Consider the following 23,731-nt stretch of genomic DNA (forward strand, 5'->3'; position numbering starts at 1 on the left):
ATTAATGAACGATGCCAAGTGACCTGAGAGATCACAAGAAAAAGAGCACTGCAATGCATGCCGGGCACAACTAGTACACCAACAAAGACATTGGGAGTTTTTTATTAAAGTTTTTTTTTTATTTCCTTTGTTTTTGCAATCTGTTGAAATGGTCTATGTTATCCTGACTACAGCATGAGAGGGGTTTCATATTTATTATGTCAAACAGAATTTCTGGAAGTTGTGCAGATAAAATTTTCTGAGTGTCACAAATGAGCTTTGACATTTCTTGACCACATCTTTTCAAATTAATGCAGCAAAATTTGCCATCAATTATATACAGCAACAGCGCTTGGTTTGCCATTTAAAAATTCATCCACTTTGTTACTCAGCTCCATTATTTTGGACCAATTTCTGTTAATTTAAGCTACATCTGAAAGTCTATCTTCATAGTGATATAAAAAATTCTATACAACATACTGGTTTAAAGTAGGCTTATCAGTTAATAAAGCAATTTTGACAATGTAATGCTGCTAAACAAATGACAGCATTATTAAACCAGGCGAAAATCATCCAGTCTCATTAACATGTAAGGAAACTGAAAGTTCTAGCATCTGACTGGGAGACTATGACAGAGTTTCCCACCACTGTTTTTTTAACCAATTCTTTTCTTAATATACATAATTCAGTTACCAGTGACTAGACAGCATCAAAGCCATTTTACATATCCATGATAAAAACATAATTATTTCAGGCTTGTGCCACAAAATGAATAACAAAATTACAAATTATAATTGGAGGGAATCAATTCCTGGTGTATGTACTAGAATAAATAAAAGTCTATAAAACGCTGCACTGTACAATGTACTTGCAGTGAGACAGTTGCAATTCCTGAAATCCATCGCCGTCACCTCTGGCCTGCCCAGGAGGTCCTTGGATAAAGCATGAAAATCCACCACATTATGCAACACACAAACACGCCCAGCCTGTGGCCAGTTCAGTGAGACCAGATCTGACGGGCAGGGCTTGCACATTAGTGGGAAACAACGGGCTTCAGACTGGCAGGCCCAATCCATTAGACATACCTGCAAAAAAGGCCTGCAGTTTTAGCCCATCATGGAAGTCCACTCATGTGGACAGCTATTCAAGTGTCACAGACACCATGTTGATGAAATGAGACCATGGTGATCAATCCATGCAACAGATAACTTGTGCAAATACACTGAGAATCAATACTAATGAGGAAAGGTAGCAACTTGCCATAAACATGATTTCTGAGCAGCAGACAGGCACGTAGAAAAGATAATCACACTCTCACAACTAAATTTTCGGTCATAGCCTTTCATCAGAAAACAAGAGCACACACAAATTCACACAATCACTCAGACACAACTCATGCACACATGGTCGCCGTCTCTGGCTGCTGTATCAACAATCTCTGAGAATCAGATCCAAACAAACCACTCCTCAACACCTCCCTGCCTCTCGTTGGCAGCTGCTAGACTAGCAGGAATAAGTGGTGGCAGCACTGACTGCAAGCTGAGGTGAGAAGTAGGAAGTGGAGGAGCAGTAAGAGTAAGGGAGTAGGGAAGCTGTGCACATACTCGGCTGCGCCCAGCCAGCGACAATGCCTGACATCTCAGCAAACAAACCATTTCATTTACTGAGACAAAACAAGATTTTTCCACTGTTTCTTGTTTTTCCAAATTTCCCTCATACGTTTCAAATACCCTGATATTCACTGATTTTCAGTACTTATGGCAACCCTGCAGACTGACAACAGGTGGCAAATTTTTGGACTTCGAACGCGGTCAAGTGGTTTGGTGTCATACGAGCTCCTAAACATCCTTAGGCCCATTGTTTCCGATGTGACAGTGAAGTGGAAATGTGAAGGGACATGTTCAGCACAAAAGCGTACAGGCCGGCCTCGTCTGTTGACTGACAGAGACCGCCGACAGTTGAAGAGGGTCGTAATGTGTAATAGGCAGACATCTATCCAGACCATCACATAGGAATTCCAAACTGCATCAGGATCCACTGGAAGTACTATGACAGTTAGGCAGGAGGTGAGAAAACTTGGATTTCATGGTTGGGAGGCTGTTCATAAGCCACACATCACACCAGTAAATGCTAAATGATGACTCGCTTGGTGTAAGGAGCATAACATTGGATGACTGAATAGTGGAGAAACATTGGGTGGAGTGACAAATCCCGGTACAAAATGTGGCAATCCAATGGCAGGGTGTGGGTATGGTGAATGCCGGGTGAACGTCATCTGCCAGCACGTGTAGTGGCAACAGTAAAATTCGGAGGCGGTGGTGTTATGGTGTGGCCATGTTTTTCATGTAGGGGGCATTGCACCCCTTGTTGTTTTGCGTGGCACTATCACAGCACAGGCCAACATTGATGTTTTAAGCACTTTCTTGCTTCCCAATGTTGAAGAGCAATTTGGGGATGATGATTGCATCTTGCAATACGATTGAGCACCTGTTCATAATGCACGGCCTGTGGCAGAGTGGTTACATGACAATAACATCCCTGTAATTGACTGGCCTGTACAGAGTCCTGACCTGAATCTTACAGAAAACCTTTGGGATGTTTTGGAACACCGAGTTTGTGCCAGGCCTCACTGACTGACATCGGTACCTCTACTCAGTGCAGCACTCTGTGACGAAAGGGCTGCCATTCTCCAAGAAACCTTCCAGCACCTGACTGAATGTATGCCTGGGAGAGTGGAAGCTGTCATCAAGGCTAAGGGTGAGCCAACACAATACTGAATTCCAGCATTACAGGTGGAGGGCGCAACGAACTTGTAAGTCATTTTCAGCCAGGTGTCCGGATACTTTTGATCACATAATGTAACATTCTCACAAATATGGCTGACGCAAAGGTGGTGAACATGACATTTGTGCATCACACAATTACATTACATGCCTAGTATTTTTATACAATAATTTACTATACAATATGCAAATCTAAATTTATCCTTATCCTATTGTCCCCAACCTTTAATATTTTGCTGTTGTCAAGCCAGGTATTTAAATTTAGTTACAGTTTCTGGATATTTAATTAGCTGTCTACTGGAAAAAGATTTTGATACTGCCCCCTCCAAAAGATTTTGATACTGCCCCTCCTGAATGCGAGTCCATACTGACCACAGCACAAATACCTCAGTGTGACACACCTGAGCTGGTTTTGTTTGCATGATGCGGACTTTCAGATTTTGTTAGCAACACACAAAATTACATTTTTGCACATTGTTTACTAAATGACACTTTGTATATAATGTTGCACAAACACTCAGCCATAGGTGGGGGGAGGAGGGGACAGGGGGCAAGGTGGGTGAGGGGGTATGCTTAGAGCAACTCAGTTCGGTCACAAAGGATGCTCTAACAACAGGACTTTATCAACTCCTCTACCCTCTTCTTTCTTAATAGTTATACGACGTGTTCATCAGTGCTCGGACACCAGTTATTTATTTCCTAAAGCATTACGACATAATGCTCAAAAACACTCAAAACTCTCAATTCTGAAGTTTTCCAGATACTATTAAATATATGACATTTCACTTATGTAATTACATTGTCCAGAGCTTAGTTCATAGTGCTCTAGCCACACAATCATTAGGTCAGTGGTTCAATTTCCATTTGATGCAGACTTTCTAAAGGATTATTTGAATTACTGAGAAAGGTAAATTAACAAATACGTATATGTGAATCATGATTTTTAAAGCAAAATAGCATTTTCATTATTAATTAATAACTAAATGAAATGGTGAGTATTCAAAAATGGTTCAAATGGCTCTCAGCACTATGGGACTCAACATCTGAGGTCATCATTCCCATAGAACTTAGAACTACTTAAACCTAACTAACCTAAGGACATCACACACATCCATGCCCGAGGCAGGATTTGAACCTGCGACCGTAGCGGTCGCGCGATTCCAGACTGGAGCGCCTAGAACGCTCGGCCACACCGGCCAGCTGGTGAGTATTCCTAAAGAATTAAAATTCGGTACAAAAATGGGAAATATAAAACAATAATTAACATACTCCGAAAAGTGCACGTACAATGTACCGTAACTTCTCTGCCGCGTGCTACTATTGCAAACTATTAGCATGATAAATGATGGAGAGAGTTGGTTGTCAGTACATCAAAATGATTTTTTGTAATTCCCTAATTATGATATATCCAGTATACAACTTTTGCACTTCAAACAGTCACTTCCGTTGCTTGGGCCTTAAACTGCCCTTGAATTCCACTGTTGTAAATGAAGTCTGGCACATCCTTTACAAACATTCCTTAGCTGCTACCCATCAGTTTATCTGCTAATTCTGACTGTTTATGTAGTTTCTTTGTGATGGATGGTGCTGGATGGTGAGCCTCTCATCGTTCCACTACAGGGTGGATACAAAACCTACAAATAATCTGAAGCCATTTATCACTGTTGAACTTTTACCCTGTAGTAGGATATATATTGCGCGCGCACACACACACACACACACACACACACACACACACACACACACACACACTCTCTCTCTCTCTCTCTCTCTCTCTCTCTCTCTTTTTAGATCTGTGGCAGATGTAGACAACTGGGGTACACAGATCTTCCTGGAGGGGTTGGTGGTATCAAGAAGGCAATTGGCCACCATATGACACAAACATTGCCAACCCTATAGGAAAACAGGAAATTTCAAAATAATGAAGATTTGGGGGAAAAAGTTAAAAATAAAATAAATTTATAGCATTGACAGAATATGTGCATAGGCACAAAAGAAATTATCAACAACATTGCATCTCATGTCAGTTTACATGTAGGACTGCACATACCATTCTGTGAAATATTCTCTCCTGGACAGATGGAGGATTGGGAATCCAATGGTGAGCGACCACTTTATGATGCTATGCTCACATACAAGTGTTTTCTTTTCAACTTTTTTATTTAATTTAACAACAATGTACACAGCCAAGCTGTAGAACTGGAATCTGCCATCAACGTAGGGTAAGGAGTCATTCCAATCCCGGGAGCGGAAAGACTTACCTTAGGGGGAAAAAAGGACAGGTGCACGCGCGCGCACGCACGCACGCACGCACGCACACACACACACAGAGAGAGAGAGAGAAAGAGAGAGAGAGAGAGAGAGAGAGAGAGAGAGAGAGAGATCCATCCGCACATACACAGACACAAGCAGACATTTGTAAAGGCAAAGAGTTTGGGCAGAGATGTCAGTCGAGGCGGAAGTACATCTCTGCCCAAACTCTTTGCCTTTACAAATGTCTGCTTGTGTCTGTGTATGTGCGGATGGATGTGTGTGTGTGTGTGTGTGTGTGTGTGTGTGTGTGTGTGTGTGCGCAAGTGTATACCTGTCCTTTTTTCCCCCTAAGGTAAGTCTTTCCGCTCCCGGGATTGGAATGACTCCTTACCCTCTCTCTTAAAACCCACATCCTTTCGTCTTTCCCTCTCCTTCCCTCTTTCCTGACGACACAACCGTTGGTTGCGAAAGCTTGAATTTTGTGTGTATGTTTGTGTGTCTATCGACCTGCCAGCACTTTCGTTTGGTAGTCACATCTTCGTTTTTAAATATATTTTTCCCTCGTGGAATGTTTCCCTCTATTATATTTATATGTAAATTGTGTGAATTTCTGATTTCATTTAACACAGACAGAAAATTTTTGCAGTTAATTAAGGAAAAACATAAATATGTTAATTTTATAAAGTTAAAGTATAATGTTCTCACTAAATTTTGTAATATTTACATTAAAAATTTGTTTAAAGAAAAATTTAAATACTTTAATTGCCAGCTTTGTAAAGGATTAGATCCTTTGCTTTAGTTGCAGCATCTATCTCGTGCCTGGTGGGAAGAAATGTTGTAAACATGGGTCATTTGGAATCGCAGGGAAATGTATTTCTGCGAAAGTTGGTTTATCGTTGTGAGTCACACTGCTTACTTACTAACACAAATACAGTAGACAAAAACTTATTGGAAGTCTTGTTATATTCAAGCAGGAGCTACACTGGTAATCAGAATTAAACTTTGTAAGTAATTTCTTCCAACTGATAAAGCCTGTGCCAATACTCATACTCCGAAAAAGGCAATAAAGCCAATGTGTTGCTTTGTCTTGACTGGTAGAAAGGGAGTTGGCATTACACCACTCTTCGATTTTAACCGTTGTCCACTCTTAATTCATACCACAGTATCTCGTTGTTTCTGGTGTTACACAAACAAGATCACCTGAAAGTGGTTAATACCAGATTTATAATCCATCAATGTAGGCAGGGCTACTGTCAATTTTACACAAAGTGACAAATATCTGTAAAAATTTATTTGTCATTTGTAAATATAATCCCTATTAAAAGAGCACGTCATACTATGAAAGTATAACTGTGATCAATGTTTGCACTCTTTTAGTGCCCCAAACAAATTTCACAAGATGGTTTAGGACTGCATATCAAGGCATAATAAGCCAAATTGAGAACAGGAGGACTAACACAGAGGTCTAGTTTCCTCAGAGAGAGTTACCCTTATTCATTTTCTACATCACTTCCTCGTTACAATTATCTCAAAACAGTTTGGAATCAATTGTTATCCCAAGGACATTAATAGCACTTACATCCTTTTCCAGTTGCATGTTACAATACCACACAAACACTTTGTCTTTACTGGTAGAAAGGGAGTTCAACTTTAACAGATGTTCATTCTTAATTCATATCACAGTTCCCCCGTTGTTTCTGGTGTTACACAGGCAACAAGATCACATGAAAGTATCTGGTTCAGTTAAGTTATACAGCAAGTCATTAACGTATACCGGCAAGACTGGACCGAGGACAGACTTGTGAGGAGAGACACCAACTTGCACTGGTAGGTACTAAGAATGTGCCATTAACTTATGGCACCTGTATTTTATTACTTAAATAAAACTGCATTAATTAAATAGAATCTCCTCTAAATTCATAGATGGAGGGCTGTGCAGTTCATGACATAAGTTCATGGCTTGTAGAAAATAAACTAACTCTTCATACAGTAAGACTCAGTTTTTACAGTTCACACAATTCAACAAAACCTGACATTTTAAATTTCACAGAATGGGCATTTGATCAGTGAAACTGAACAGTTCAAATTTATAGGTGTTCACATAGATAGTCAACTGTCATGGAAAACCCATGTTCCAGGTCTTGTTGACAGGTTTAATGCTGCCATTTTTACTATTCAAACAGTATCTGAAGTAAGTGATCGTTCGACACGAAAATTAGTCCACTTTGCTTATTTTCATTCGCTTATGTCATATGGTATTATATTTTGGGATAACTCTTTCTATTCTAAAAGGATATTTTTGGCTCAGAAGTGGGCAGTTTGGTCAATAAGTGGTGTAAGTTCGCAAATCTCTAGTCGACCCCTGTACCATAGTCTGGGTATTCTGACACTGCCATATCAATATTCTTTACTGTCGTTTCTTGTTACCAATATCAGCTTATTCCCAAGAATTATCAGCTTTCACTCAGTTAATACTCGGCAGAAATCTAATCTGCATTTGAATCGCACTTCCTTAACTCTTTTGCATAAAGGTGTGTAGAACACTGCTGCATTCATTTTCAATACGTTACCACAAGAATTCAAAAATCTTAGGAGTAATCCACGCACTTTCAAATCGAAACTGAAGAGTTTCCTCATGGGACACCACTCCTATCCCGTTGACAAGTTCCTTGAAAAATTAAGCTGATTATTATGTTTTACTGTTGAGTGCATTTACTTACTTATGGCTTGACTTTTTTTAGGTTCATAAACATTTTATTTTATCTGCTATTACTTTTATGTTGTAATTTCATGCACGGACACAGTCCATCACCTTAGAAATTTGCTCCTCAGTTTGGTCCAACAGAACTAGACATGTAAATAAAATAAAATAAAAATAAGGGAAATGAGATTTGTACATATCCTCAAGTCCTTTATCCCATATCTGCACTTACATCTACAAGTCTTTTAACCACATACGTGAATATTAAAATGTCATAAAACATTTTAACCTGTTTGGAATGTTGGAAGTCTGGCAATAGAATTGAACCTGGTCTGAAGTTTTAGTGAACTTGCCAGTCATAATTTAAATTCCATAGATTAAGACGTCAATTATGAATACATTTTAAAACAACATAGCCTGTCATATTCTTGATACATTTCATAAGTTAGAAATTTCTGTTGTACAAAGGGCATTTAAAAAGTTTTGAACTCTCCTCTCTAATTTTTTTTTTTAATTTTTTACAGGAGGAGAATGAATTTTTTTGTGAACACTGTTGGAACTTTTAGCTAGAAGATGGTATATAAAAGATTTTTTTTTTTTTATTTACAGGTGAGCCATAACGGACCATGAAGTAGATGTCAGGTTGTGACAATGGTCGGTGATGGAGTTCCTCTTCAAGACTGGCGATGACTCTGCCACCTCGATTCACAGGAAGTTGCTCCCTGTTTATGGGGAGGACACAGTGGATCGCAGCAGTATTCAGCAGTGGTTGCAGAGGTTTAAAGAAGGTGATTTTTCTCTACTGGACAATCCACAATGCGGTAGGCCATCGATGGCAGTGAGTGATGTGAATAAGGAGACCATTGATCAAATCATCCACAATGACAGACATGTGACGACACGGCATCTTACTGAAATAACTTGTTTGTCACTGGGTAGTGTGGTATCACTGGTACAGTCACTAGGATACAGAAAAATCTGTGCAGGTTGGGTGCCTAGATTACTGACAAGAGAAATGAAAATAATGAGGAAGAATGTGCACAAGGGTCTCATGAAGACCTTTACTGAAGAGTGGAAACCGTGTTTTGATGTCATTATCCAGGATGAAACATGGTTTTTTTGTCCAAACCTGAGAGCAAAACCCAATCCATGGAGTGGCTCATCTGGGTTCCTCAAGAAGAAAAAACCAAGACTTTCACGAACAGCGGGCCAAAAGGTGATCACCTCCTTCATTGTCTTTTTGGAACCTGGCTCCACAATTAACCAGGACCATTACCGTTTGTCACTGGACAAGCTGTGACGTGCCATCAAGACCCACAGACTACAGCTTCAGGGTCATCTCATCAGACTACACCATGACAATGCCAAACCCCTCACAGCCCTTATGACACAGGAGAAAATCAGGAAAATGGGTGGGAAAATTGTTCCTCATCCTCCCTACAGTCCAGACTTGGCTCCATCTGATTTTTACCTCTTTGGTCGTCTAAAGGCCCACCTGCACGGTAAAACATTTGATAGTAAGAAAGACCTTATTTCCTGCGTCAAGCAATGGTGTAAGAGTCAATCCCCAGAATTTTACCACAAAGCATTTACATCATGGAAAGAACATTGGGCCAGATGTGTCACAGTTGATGGAGGCTACATTGAGTATGCTCAATGTATAGCTAAATGTTCCAAGTATGTTCACAAAAAATTTCATTCTCTTCCTGCAGAAAATAAAAAAATTAGAGACAACTGTGCAAAACTTTTTGAACGTCCTTTGTAATTACTGAAATCAGTTTTGTGAAATTTTCTGCCGAACATTTCTTTAACATTGAGAAGCCAAATGGAGTTGTGTTAGAAGTTGTCATTGTATATGGCATACAATTACAAGTTATTCATATATTATTCATGTAGTGTGTTTACCAAATTCACCACAATGTTACATCAAGTTAATGCGCTACACTTCTCAACATAATAAGCACTGCTTTGTATACTTCTAAACATGTTTAAGAAGTATTTTGATAGATTTACGATTTTACGCAGAATATTATTTGTAATATATGTGATGCACAAACAGGGATCAGACTATGATACAAAGATTCCATTGAATGGATAGTCCTCAGACAGCCTTCATGCCCATTCATGAAAATTTTTGGTAACTGCATAAGTGATCTCTGTTAACTAAAAACAAACTGACAGATCTAAAGCAGCTGCTGGTATGACAGAAGCAGGATGCAAGTCTGACTGTGTGAAAAATTAGGAATAGAGTGTGTCGCCATCTTCAGTGTTTGCCAACATAAACAAAAAATCTATCATCTCATGGGCACTGCTCAGTCAAGCAATACAGCTATGGCGAAAAATAAAAAATAAATATCCATTTGGGTTTTGTTCATGTTAGTTAGTTCAGTTTAGTTTGGTATCATAGGTACTATTTCACTTGCATCCTGTAATGTGAGTCACGGTGTTCTGTTAAAGGATTACCTCTTTTCCAGTGAATCTGGCTTGTACATAATTGCAGTCGTCGTGTAGAATTTTGTGGACCAGCTATGCCGTGCCATGCCCATGCAAACTCCTCCGGAGCATCTTCTCTGCTGCAGGAAATTGCTAACAACTTACACCACATTACAAATGAAGACTGAACATGTATTTTCACTTTTAACTTCCGTTTCCAGAAGTTTAGTGCATAACTGCATTTACAATTCAGTCCATTAACTTGATGTTAATACAATCTTTCTCTATGGGAACTCAAACAAGAGTGCTGCTGATCTAACAGCAATACAAAAACTTTCTTACACTACAATCAAAAAACATATTTTTGTTTTTCTCCTAAGAGATTCAATAATCCCGTTTCTTCTGTGTGAGTCTTCTGGGTCCATGGACCACATACCAGATGCCCAGCAAGTAATCAACATTCTCCTGGCTTCCACACACTATAGCTATATCTTTCCTCATACGCCCTCTCTGTAGGAACAGATAAGGTACACACAGTAGGTCTGTGATATTTAACTCCCCTACTCTACTTAAACATCTCGAACATCTTTAGCTGACACAACAATTGTTCATATAGCAAACAAGAATTTACCCACATCGTCCTGTTCACTACACAGTGTCACTCCTCCCCAAATGGATAATAATAGTGAGTTATTTCTATCAATGGAAGCAACACAGACGAAAATCATAATACCTACCTTAACTTTTAACTACAAAGAATTATCATGGGGGATGTTTGCATGTATTTGCATCGGCACATGTTTTTATCCATGGATATCAGCATCAGGGCAGACACATATCCATAGAAATATAGCCTATTCAATAGTATTTCATGGGACCCACTCTTGAAAGCTTTGGTAATTTAAAAAGGTGTCTCTGAGCCGCTGTTTCTTCATGTTGCTTGATGTACTGTGTCAGAGCAGCCTTAGTCTTCACCACCGCTTAATCATGCATCTTATTAAATCTGCCTGTTTACTTTTACTTAAACTTGTCCTGGGAAAGGAATGAGTGGCTAGGAGGTCTTAAACTTTCTTTGCCATGGAATGTTCTCTATATATTTGCAACCAGTTACCAATTTTATGACAATATATATACAGGGTGAACATTAATAGAACTGGCAAACTGGTGGGACAGATTCCTGACTGAAATTGGAAGAAAGGAGCTATTATGAACATGTGTCCGGAAATGCATAGTTGTCACGGTAGATGGCACTAACGAATTACAGTTCCTCTGACCATGTACCATATGTTCCCGAGTGTTGCCGGCTGCATGATTGACGCAGCATACTATAAGCAGCACAATAGTGTGGTATTCACATTGGGGAAAAAGCTGAGAAAAGGGGCTTGAAATGATGTGTGATAGGGTTGGCATCTTTGGGGTACTTGTTTTGATACAGCTGAGCTGCCTCTCAATTGTTTCCATCTGCTTGGTCATACACAAACGTCATCTCAGCTTGTTCCTGACAGGAATAATGGACCATTCTGCTGCTTACAATAAGCTGTGTCAATTACACAGCCTGCAACCCACAAGGAACACATTGCGCGTAGTCAGACGAACTGTCGCTCATCAGCACCATCTAGTGTGGCAACAATGCATTTCCAGACACATGCTCATAGGATCTTCTTTCCTCCATTTCCAGTCAGGAAAAAAAGGAATCTATCCCTGCAGTTCATTGGTTTTATTAACGCTCAACCAGTATATTCCAGGTTTGCTTCTTTAACATTTATTTTTTATTGACTGCCATATGGACCAAGTCAGTTATCCAGTCCTCCCACCGAGAGGCCCAAGTCTTAATAAGCCAACCTTCAGACATTACAAGTATAATGAAACACAATTACAGTACCTATACAATTACCTCTACCTTTTGCCTGAGGCTTTTTTATTTCATCAATTGTAATATGAAAAGAGTTAAATATATTGTTTACAAAACAACTGCAGCAGAAAAGAATGCCAAAGGAATATTTGCAAAGACTCCTATAAACTACTATTAAAGATCTAAAAATAATTCCTCTGTCTTGATTTTCATCTATGAAATGATTTGATTTTCATCTATGAAATGCTAGTCTACATTAAGCAGTGTCTCTTAGGAGGAGGAAAATATGTTAAAACATATTTCTCACTTGTATGTAACCAGATAGATGCTTAATCAATCTACCTTCTTATGTAATGACATTACATACATCAAAAGGTGTACACGATCAAAGGCAGAGCCACGTGTAACAGCACCCACATGATTTACCAACTGACCTGCCTACACTGTGAAGCTTTCTATGTGGGAATGATCAGCAACAAACTGTCCATTCGCATGAACGGACACAGGCAGACAGTGTTTGTTGGTAATGAGGATCACCCTGTGGCTAAACAGGCCTTGGTGCACGGCCAGCACATCTTGGCACAGTGTTACACCGTCCGAGTTATCTGGATCCCACCAGGCTGCAACCTCTGCTAATTTCAAGTTGCCGCCGCTCATACCTCACCTGTCATTCAACATCTTTGCCTCTGTACTTCCGCCTCGACTGACACCTCTCCCCAAACTCTTTGCCTTTACATAGGTCTGCTTTTTTTGTGTGTGTGTGTGTGTGTGTGTGTGTGTGTGTGTGTGTGTGTGTGTGTGATTGGAATGACTCCTTATCCTCTCCCTTAAAACCCACATCCTTTCGTCTCTCCATCTCCTTCCCTCTTTCCTGATGAAGCAACCATTATCCTATCCCTTAAAACCCACAACCTTTCGTCTTTCCCTCTTTCCTGATGAAGCAACCATATATATATATATATATATATATATATATATATATCTCAGCACATAGCTTTCTGAAAGAGGCAAGATCTTGTTGAATATCCTGCCACCAGAATACATCTCTTCATTCTGATCCCAAGACAATGTGGCACAGTCCACATGAATGGCTCCTTTTTTGAAAATGAATTTAAGTTTTTTGAAAGTATCAGCTTGTTAGCACTGAAGCACGAATGTGTGGACTGAAGATTGGGATCAGTAGTTGTACACGCAAAATGATCCATGGAACATGTAACTAACTAGCTAGCTACACAAAGATTCCTTAACACCACTTATACTTACCACTATTGTCATCAGAGAACAGCATGATATTGGTTTCAGTGTCTGAGGTCTGGAGGTTGTACCATCTGTTTAAATGGAATTTGAAATAATTGTATATCACAAGATAGTGTGGTATTTATATAATGTGGTAAGACTTTTTACCTATCTTAATGTTATCTGTGCTTTCCCAATCTCTTGGCGTAATGACAGTGCCAAGCATGTACATATATAACTGTCTAATACATGCCAGAGAAAATCTGAAAAAAATGAACATGAGATGTGATGTGCATGCACACAGTACAAGAAACGGTCATCTGCTGGACTTGCCTTCCACAAGACTTGCTGTAGTCCATAATAACTATAAGTACTTAAGCATAAAATTTTTCAATAAGTTACCATGCTCAGCTCGTACAGTACCACTAAATAAATATAAGAATACATTGCAAACCTGGCTAAAAAACAACGAATTCTATACAACTGAAGAATTCTTAGAAACTAATCATCAAAATATATGTTTTACCAAAATTCTGAAAAAAATGTTTTAATATTATATAAGCTAGTTATTTACTGTAATTCTTTTCTTATGTGTCTATTTCATTACTGTATAAAACATTGTTTTACATGATTCTGAAGAAAAGGTCTTTAGTTCCTTTTCTCCCTCTTCTGCAACTATTTGAATATCGTACTGAAACTAATACCCTCTGTAAACTTTGATGAAGCCAATTGTCTGAAAAATACTGAAAGGCTAGTAAAAATATTCTATTCTATTCCAACCTTCACATCTCTCATCTCTTCCACTTTTTACAATTTCTCAGGGGGATTTTCATTTGGTGTCTGATGGTTTTATTACGCTATCGTTCCTCGAGATATTGCCTTTGCTAGTATCCTTCAGTGTATATTTTTATATGTCTTTACTTATTCTACAAAGATGAGACTACATTGACTTTTTCGTCAGAGAAGTCGTTTTTGAGCATCTCAAGAATTTTTAAAGCTGTTGTAATCTCAATTCATGATTTGGTGACACTACATTTAGGTGGATAAGGTGTATCTCCCACTCTAGTCTTCCTAATACTTATACAAAAAAATTTGTGTGTCACTGTGCAGTTTTCTTCCTTGCCAATTTGTAAAAACAGGCATGAAGACTCTAGTTTTTGTCAAGGACACTAGGCCTACATAAATGTCACAGTTCTTCCACAGTTTATTATGCCCTATTAATTCTGGACAACTCTATCAACCTTTACATTACCAGTGTTTTCTGCAGATTATGTTCGTCAAGGATTTAATAACATTTGTGTCGCCTGGCAAAGGTACGGTATTGAAATATCATCAACGGCAATTTTGGTGTCCTTTTGGATACCAGCGCTGATTAAAAAGCCCAATGGTTGTTCCACTACAACAGTCTCTACGCATAAGAAAAATGGGGATAACTCGGGATACGAATGTATATACTGAGACGCAATCCATGATACCAACATAATTAGCACTATTGCGGCTGAAAATGAATAGATTCGTAGTGACTTAATTTACTACACCAGTTTCTTAAACTAATCACATTATGTGCGAGAGTAGCGATAATGAATCGGGAAACATGTGTCCGATGCTAAATCAATTGGGCGCTAATAACTTCGGTGTGAGCGCCCTAACCTCAAATGAACCAGCCAATACATTAGTTACTGGGAGCAAATTAACAGCATGATACTGTAAGCCCAGACGCACCACTGACTATAACGATCTTTGTCATAATTCCACACACCACCAATAACTTATAAATTAAAAATACAAGATATTCATTCATTCCAGCAGACGATAGTTTTCTAAACCCGTTGAATGCCGGGAAATGACGCAAGCGCCTCTTCCATATTGTCACTGAATCACGACTGCAACACTACAGTTTGCTTCACCAGATGGCAGGACACACCTCAGCAACATTGGTCTCTATTCATTCCCTTATAGTTTATTGTTTACAAACTAAAATTTCATTTTAGTAAATTAAAAACGATTTTTTTCCAAAAGCTTACGAGCTGAGATGGTTTTATAATCCTCGTTGCATATTTCCAACAAATTTCTGAATATTGTACTCGTCAAAAATAGGTATTGCCTTAGGTCATAAGTAGTGGGCAGCAGACTACTTCAATTACCTTTGCGCAGTGGCAATATCGTAACCAATGAGGTTTATCCGAGGTGCGATTATTGCTAGTTGAAAACTTTTACCAATACCCCGCCTAGTGGACGTGAAATACCGTCCGCTACGGCAATTTTTGCACACTCCTCCGGGAGTATAAATGTAATTCAAACATATACTTTGCACTACGCTATTGTGTAATACGATAACGGAACTACTCAAAGTAAGGTAACTGATCGTCTCGTGGAAAGCGCTTAAAAGAAATGATTTGACTTTTCATAACTCTACAGTCGAAACATAAATGATCATTTTAATCCAACACATTATGCTACTTAAAACGCCTTATTCTATCATTAATAACGATCATCAGTTAGGGGTAATTAACTACAAATACGCTACCGTATGTCACAATAGCACGACCTCTGTTAAAACAACTAAGACTGCGGTGACCAATCGTCTCGTGGAAAGCGCTTAAAAGAAATGATTTGACTTTTCATAACTCTACAGTCGAAACATAAATGATCATTTTAATCCAACACATTATGCTACTTAAAACGCCTTATTCTATCATTAATAACGATCATCAGTTAGGGGTAATTAACTACAAATACGCTACCGTATGTCACAATAGCACGACCTCTGTTAAAACAACTAAGACTGCGGTGACCAAAGCAAGACACAGGAGGGTGTTATCATTTCTTTCTAATATGTTGTCGTTTAAGATGCGTCCAAACGATGCCTTTTTTCTGTTCGACGTTGCGCGTACGCATTCATTTCTAACAGCTCAACTACGCATGCGCGTTTGTGTATGCGTTGTTTCGTCTAATTGTTGGCAGTGCGTAAGGGCCTCCGTTCTAGTGGAGACTGGAGTCTGTGGCATTACCGCATTTGATGGGTACGGGGATGTTAATAACTAAACAACTTTTTATAAAATAAAATACCAATGAAATAACCTTTACAGAACGACTAGGCGCCTCACGTAAGTATTTCTATTCCAGGAATAATCACCGAGATGCTTTATTTCGAGAAACTTATCAAATAGGTCCACCTCGTATACAGGGAAATTTTGAACAGGAACCAATGTCGGTACAATGGTTTCCATTTAGATGTTTAACTCATCCACTTTTGCTTGAAGAACTGAATTAGGTGTAACGCAGTACAATTATTAGTTATTAATTCAAAGGGAAACATAACGAAACAGCCATTTATCACTTAAGTGTATTAACACTTAAACAATACGTGTTTACATTATTCCAAAACAAAAAAGGACCCAGCGTACTGTACGTACAGAACAGCACTAATGCATTAGATCAGGTGACTGTGTGACGTAGTGCGCGTCAATTTGTCTACCCTACTGCATACCAGGAGATGCAACTTCTCTTTTTCTCTCAACAGACGCGTGACACATCTGAACTGAGACATGAGTTCCTATTCAAAATATTATATACTCGCTCCTCTCTACAAGTCCTAGAAGTTTGTAACGGAAATTTCCGAACACCCTGTATAAGTCGCCGGTTGTTAGCTAGCGAATTGTTATGGCCAGCCATATCGTTGCAGTTCCCTAAGGAGTAAATATACAATATCGCAGTGAATTACATCTGAAATTTGGAAACTAAACGTCACCATCACTTTTCGTTTGTCGTATATCTGTTGTTTTGATACAGTTTTACACATAGCCACATTCTGTTTTCTTTTCTGGCCTTTCTCATCACAATAAACGCAGCACAAATTGCGGAGCAAAGAAATAGATACGTATCACACTGCTTGAACAATGAGCAACGTGTAAATACGAATACCCAACTCGCGTTCATTCTACAATTTTTGTGCCTGCGCTTGCGTTCATGTGCGTCAGCGATTGCTCACAAGGAAAGGGGCAGCATGTTGAATACGATTGTAACTTTACACCCGACCTCATTTACTAGAATTCTATCATCGGAGCACGCATATTTAATTTTTAAACAGGCAGAATACGCCGCTGCGATCGGCAACACCTATATAAGATGTTAGATCGGTTACTGCTGCTACAATGGCAGATTATCAAGATTTAAGTGAATTTGAACGTGGCGTTATAGTCGGCGCACGACCGATGGGACACAGCATCTCCGAGGTAGCGATGAAGTGGGGATTTTTTCCGTACGACCATATCAGGAATCAGGTAAAACGCCAAATCTCCGACATCGCTGCAGCCGGAAAAAGATCCTGTAAGAATGGGACCAACGACGATTGAAGAGAATTGTTCAACGTGACAGAAGTGCAACTCTTTCGCAAATTGCTGCAGATTTCAATGCTGGGCCATCAATAAGTGTCAGTGGGCGAACAATTCAACGAACATCATCCACATGTGCTTTCGGAGCCGAAGACCCATTCGCGTACCCTTGATGACTGCACCACACAAGACTTTGCACATTACCTTGGCCCGTCACACCGACATTGGACTGTGATGACTCAAAACATGTTGCCTGGTCGGACGAGTCTCGTTTCAAATTGTATCGAACGGATGGACATGTGCAGGTATGGAGACAACCTCATGAATCCATGGACCCTGCATGTCAGCAGGGAACTGTTCAAGATGGTGGAGGCTCTGTAATGGTGTGGGACGTGTGCTGTTGCAGTGATATGGGTCCCTTGATATGTCTAGATGCAACTCTGATAGGTGACACGTACGCAAGCATCCTGTCTGATCACCTGGGCCCATTCATGTTTAGTGTGCATTCCGACGGACGTGAACAATTCCAGCAGGACAATGGGACATCCCAAACGTCCAGAATTGCTACAGGGTTGTTCCAGAAACACTCTTGTGAGCCTCTAAACTCTTCCGCTGGCCACCAAACTCCCCAGATATGAACATTATTGAGCATATCAGGGATGCCCTGCAACGTGCTGTTCAGAAGAGATCTCTACCCTGTCGTAGCCTTGCGGATTTATGGACAGCTCTGCAGAATCCATGATGTCAATTCCCTCCCTCATTACTTCAGACATTAGTCGAATCCATACCGCGTCATATTGCGGCATTTCGGCGTGCTCGCGAGGGCCCTACAAGATATTAGGCAGGTGTGCCAGTTTCTTTGGCCCTTAAGTGCTTCGATAAGGGCCGAGGTTATAAGGAATACCACTCAATCCACGATAAGAAGATTGCAGCACTGCGTTGATACCAGTGGTCATCACTCCGAACACTTTCTGTAAATGAACGTTCATGCCACCTTTTTGATTTTCGTTGACCTTCAAAGGCCTTACTGTTGCACATCATTGGATTCGTCTCGATAGTCGCTACCAGAAAATAGGTACCAAACTATAGCATCCCATTTATAGAAACAAAGTTGACCTTCATACCTCTGAAGTGACCCCATCAAGCAACAAAAAAACCGTCATATTATGGCCCCCGTTGTCCCATGCAACTTTTTCAGCTCCTATCACACTTTCGGAGTTATTCTTGGTGGCAATAGTTAGTGACTCACACTGTACAACAAATTTGAAACTGTTCGAACAAACTTGTACTGGTCCATTTATTTCAAAAGTGATGATGTTAGGACGTCCTTCGTGCACCGGGGAGCATGTGTGGTCGTGCATATATATCATAGACTCGCTGTACAGAAAAATGCTACCGTCTTTTGGGGTTACTTGATAAACTTTTAAACTTGGAAGCCTTCCTGCATCACAATGAATGTAAACACAATGAAATGTACTCCAAACTTTGAGGCATGCTCCCAATTGAGCTTTCCAATTGGTAGTAGAATTTTAGTTCAATATTAATGACTACGAAAAAAGGGAAATATGAGCGTTTCTTTCAAGTTAACCTTGGTAGGGAATTTCATGTTTCTGACGTTAGAGCACACGGTAAAAACATCACGTGTACCTAATAACGTTGTAGAAACTTTTTGAGAACTTACACAAATAATTAGCTGTAAAGTTATTAATTATTACTGTACTTGAAAGTTTGAGAAATCTAAGAAAGTAGCGATCGCACATTTCAGTAATTCTGTCTTATGTGGTGGTACGGCCCTTTAAACTGCTCCATACCGCTGAAGACAAGAAAGTTGGAAGTTCTAGTCCGCAAATGTTATGAAAGACAGCAATATTCTTGTCTGAGGAGTACCTGATCCACATCCTGATCTGATTCTGCGACCAGCAGTAAGTCTTATTTCTGTATCCTACTTCCATTTCGCTTGTCAATCGCAAATAATGAAGTAAAAGACTTCTACCGAGTTTCACTAGAATCTTGCAGTAATAGTAAAGCGATTGCCTCTGGTCAGTGTCAGCGGGGAGAGGGTGTGAAATGCGTAAATTCGTGTCCAGTATGAGAAATCTGTATATTGTTTCAATGTCCAGCCATACTGGTTCTGATCGGTAGAGGCCGGAAAAAGTGTCTACGTTCGTACTGTTTACAGGTTCCCGGTTAAAACTGACAGCGATACCCAAAACCTCACAGTGTCATAATTTTATATTTTAAACGTTTTTTTTTTTTCAAAATAACCACATCATGTATAACTTACGTAATACCGAGTGTTTTTGAATACATAAAACAGTTAAGTTTATCCATGATTAATTCCGATTTATAGAATATAATGAATCCGCGCACAGAGTGGAAATATTCATGGCTGACTAGAAATACCTATACTTCGTTCATCATAAGAATAAACCTAATGTAAATACACACAAACGCGATGATGGTCAACAGCCGTAGCTCTCGTGCACAGATGTTGTTCCGTTCATGGAAGTAGGTCCAACTTTATGTATTGGATATCTTATTACTACGTTACTGTGAAAGAACCTTTCAAAGACATGCTCATGAGTTAACGCCATCAACGTGTTTCTTAATCATACTTTAGCTATGTAATTTATACTTAAAAAATCCCGTACAGTCACAGTCTCTGTAAACGCTACTTCTGCTCTGATTGTCTCGCTGTTGGTGAAAATGATGACACTACTTCCTGCTGCGTACTGAAACACGCGCGCCGAACACTGTTAATGGCGAGAAACAAGGTGTTGTTTATGTTTTTCACAAGACTGCAGCGAAAGATCAGCGTTGTTTTTAAGCGGCATACGGCCGGAGTAGCCGTGCGGTTCTAGGCGCTACAGTCTGGAACCGCGTGACCGATACGGTCGCAGGTTCGAATCCTGCCTCGGGCATGGATGTGTGTGATGTCCTTAGGTTAGTTAGGATTCAGTAGTTCTAAGTTCTGGGGGACTGATGACCACAGCAGTTAAGTCCCATAGTGCTCAGAACCATTTGAACCATTTAAGCGGCATAACTGGTAGCGTCGTAGAGCGATATTCGTATATGCTGGCGGGCTGCGGTTCGAAGCTCGCTATGATCTATAATTTTTGTTTATTCGGTTTGAATACCTATATCATTTAAATATGAAATTCATCAAATACATATTAACTCACTTTACCATCATTTTTGAAGAAAAATCCATGTTTTCTAGTTTCTAATTACATATCGCACGCGAAATTCTGGTTTTCATTGCAAACATACATTCTTAAAAATCGATATTTTATGAAAGATTATTAACATTACACAACATTATATAATTAATTTTTTTGGAGAAAAATGAAGAATCAAATACTCTTTATCTGAATATGCACATTGTTCTTCGACAGACGTGGTCTCGAGGAGCCAAAGTGATACGCGTCTAGAAACATGGAAACAATTTTCGCGGCATCACTGTACAAATACTGCATTTTTACAGTTGTCGCCGTAACACTACAATCTGAACCCAACAGAATTGATCTGGAACCAAATTAAGGAATTTGTCGCGAGAAATAACAAGACACTTAAGCTGCCAAACGTACTGGAACTAACGCGCGAAACTTCGTCGCACGTCACTGCCGAACGATGACGACATGCAGATCAGCACATCATGAAAGAGGAGGAAATGTGGATTTTTTTTAGTGGCAGCTGCTGATTGACTCGTTATCAACGTAGCTGTACTGAAATGTACCCTATTCATCGGAGTCCGATATGGAATGATTTATGAGATTACCAGACGGCTGACTGTAGTACCTTCATGGCTTCAATATTTAACTACATGGGAAATCTGCAGTGCGGTTTTACGCTATACATACCTCACGCAGAAAAATTACCCTTGTTAAAATCAGGAATTTTCATCACTCTTGCTTTTAGTTACTATACTATGTTAGCTATGATCGACAGCATGTTATGTTTTCCGTCCGGTAACCTAAGCGTAACGCCTGTTTTGCCATTTATTATTTCCTTCTGTTTGACAAGTAAATGACATTTAAAGCTATATTGTTTCTCGGTTCGTCTCTTTTCGCGTCTTTACTGCAGCTGTGCACATCGTTGCAGGTTAGGTGAATCACTTGCCCGGCTAGCGCTGTTCAAGCTAAATGCGCCGGTAGAGCTGTTGTCCCGTATCATCGCTGAGTCGATGCACGCGTAACGGACAGCCTAAAAAGGATCCTCATTTTGTACTTACTCGAGACAGTTTGGTTTCCGCTCCACGTGAAACGAAATCCAATGAGGTTTCAGCAAACGCGGTAGAATGCATAGAGTAACATTTACATGAGGTTTATTCTTATGATGAACGGAGTATAGTCGGACAATGGGAAATATCCATGTGATGCTATAGCTACCCGTGTGGAAGTAGTATCCGCTGCCAAAACTGATGGCAACACTCAACGCTGTGGCTGATGGGAACGACCGTAAAGACATTTCCCAGTGTTCTTTTTAAATGCAAAACAAGTGAACTGGCTTTTTTATTATATTTCTGAAATTTTTAGTGCAGAACCCCTAGTGCTTTACTTCGTATAGGATTAATGTCTATTTCTGCTACCTGTACGAATATATTATTTGAATCAGCGTAATGTTTCTGTGAAGTTGTCAACGGTTCAGCTACCTGATTTATTACTCTAGGACGGTTTAGTTCGCGTTCTGTGGCACAAACATTCACTCTTTTTCTTAATGTCTCTGTATACCCAGTTGCGTAGATACAATAGTCGTGGACATGAAACGGAAAGTCTGGACTTTTAATTTATAATCCTAGATAAATGATCTGCAAATGTATTCCTGCCATTCCATGGCGATAATACAGCCTGCAATAAGGACTAATTGGCTGTCGTAACTCATTGCTTTCTAGCCGTGTCTTGTAGGACTACTCTCAATACACCTAACTGCGCGAAGTATCTCGTATCCTGTCAATGTCATGCTATGAACTATTACTAATTTAGCCTAAATCAAATAACACGTTTATGGCTATTTTGGGTCCACGTATACCACAGACGCCTCAGTGCTGCAGCAGCAAAAAAGTTGCTACTACCAGACAACAATATAATGCAACACTTTTCTGCACTACATAATCGAAAGAAAGTCAGTTTGCTGCTTAGATGCGCAATATAACTTTTGAATGCCCTGTTAAATAATCGTATTATTCACACCGTTCTTTGTGGTACTACAATTTAGGAAGGAATGTGAGATTTTAAGATCTGGACTACATTGAGGTTCATTTGTTTGCAGATTAATACAAGGAAGTTCTAAATTTGGGTATAGGGTGCAGACACATTCTAACCTTCGATGAGGTTTTGGGATTGCAGCCGGAACATGTTGACTTCTTGGCAATCGTCCAGCCATCTTCAGGTGAATGTCCGCCAACAGAAATATTGTGTCTTGCCACATGATCCGGCTTCAATCCCGAAACCTCATCGAATCACAGTGTCTAACATATATGTTTTCTGATTGCGGTGCAGATTTGACCTAGATACGTAAGATGATCCACGATAATTACAACATCGACAATGCGTATAGTTATGACGTTATGAAGCATAGTAAAATCGACGTTGAAAACAACGTAAGGGCCATGAATGTAAAAAAAAAAAATTAAATAAATAAATAAACTTATTACGACTGACAACTATTATCTGCAGTTCAAAGTAAATAAAAGCATTTGTGCGTAATACCATTAGATCGCATGCTGAATACAAAAAAAAAATCTGGCACGCAATCAAAAAGTCAGTACGGCAAATAACTGAATAATTAACCTAGTTCACAAATGGCAAATACCCAATACTACGGAAATGCAGATAATTAGTTACGAGTTTAGGAATGAGTAATATAAATTAGTTATAAGTGTAAATGTGAAGTGTTTACTGTTGTAAAAATAGTACAACTGGTGCCCCTATTATAAACTGAGATGTTCAGCACCTGGTAAATATATATATGCAGCCTGAAGAGTAACACGATTACAAATTAAAACGCACTTACTACAAAGTGAACATTATAACATTTTAGCCATATCAAGACTGCTCGATCACAGATTCACGAACCCTGAAGGTGCCTCAGCAAGTTCAAAAGCAACCAAAACCATCAATGAGCTGCTTGTTGTTGTTGACACACTATTGGCGAGGATTAA

At 39.5% G+C, this 23,731-nt stretch overlaps 1 protein-coding gene and 1 non-coding gene across 3 annotated transcripts; one reads left to right on the forward strand and one right to left on the reverse strand.

Moving 5' to 3' along the window:
* Window positions 1–156: 156 nt before the first annotated feature.
* Window positions 157–15,056, reverse strand: LOC124717327. Of its 2 annotated transcripts, none has more exons than XR_007005737.1 (4): window positions 14,960–15,056; window positions 13,406–13,500; window positions 13,265–13,329; window positions 157–1,064 (listed from the first exon to the last, which is right to left on the reverse strand). XR_007005737.1 is itself a non-coding variant. In XM_047244158.1 (4 exons), the coding sequence occupies exons 1-4, from the start codon at window positions 14,908–14,910 to the stop codon at window positions 768–770; spliced, it is 480 nt and encodes a 159-aa protein (XP_047100114.1). In that variant the 5' UTR covers window positions 14,911–15,027; the 3' UTR covers window positions 157–767. The 2 variants fall into 2 exon arrangements, 1 of the variants encoding a protein (XP_047100114.1); XM_047244158.1 differs by having other exon boundaries at window positions 14,888–15,027.
* A 323-nt stretch (window positions 15,057–15,379) lies between these two features.
* On the forward strand, window positions 15,380–15,520 carry LOC124717494. The gene has a single exon (XR_007005760.1). It is a non-coding gene; the product is annotated as a U4 spliceosomal RNA (small nuclear RNA).
* Window positions 15,521–23,731: the final 8,211 nt, after the last annotated feature.

The sequence above is a fragment of the Schistocerca piceifrons genome, chromosome 9 (genome assembly GCF_021461385.2).
Source record: "Schistocerca piceifrons isolate TAMUIC-IGC-003096 chromosome 9, iqSchPice1.1, whole genome shotgun sequence".
Lineage (NCBI taxonomy): Eukaryota > Metazoa > Arthropoda > Insecta > Orthoptera > Acrididae > Schistocerca > Schistocerca piceifrons.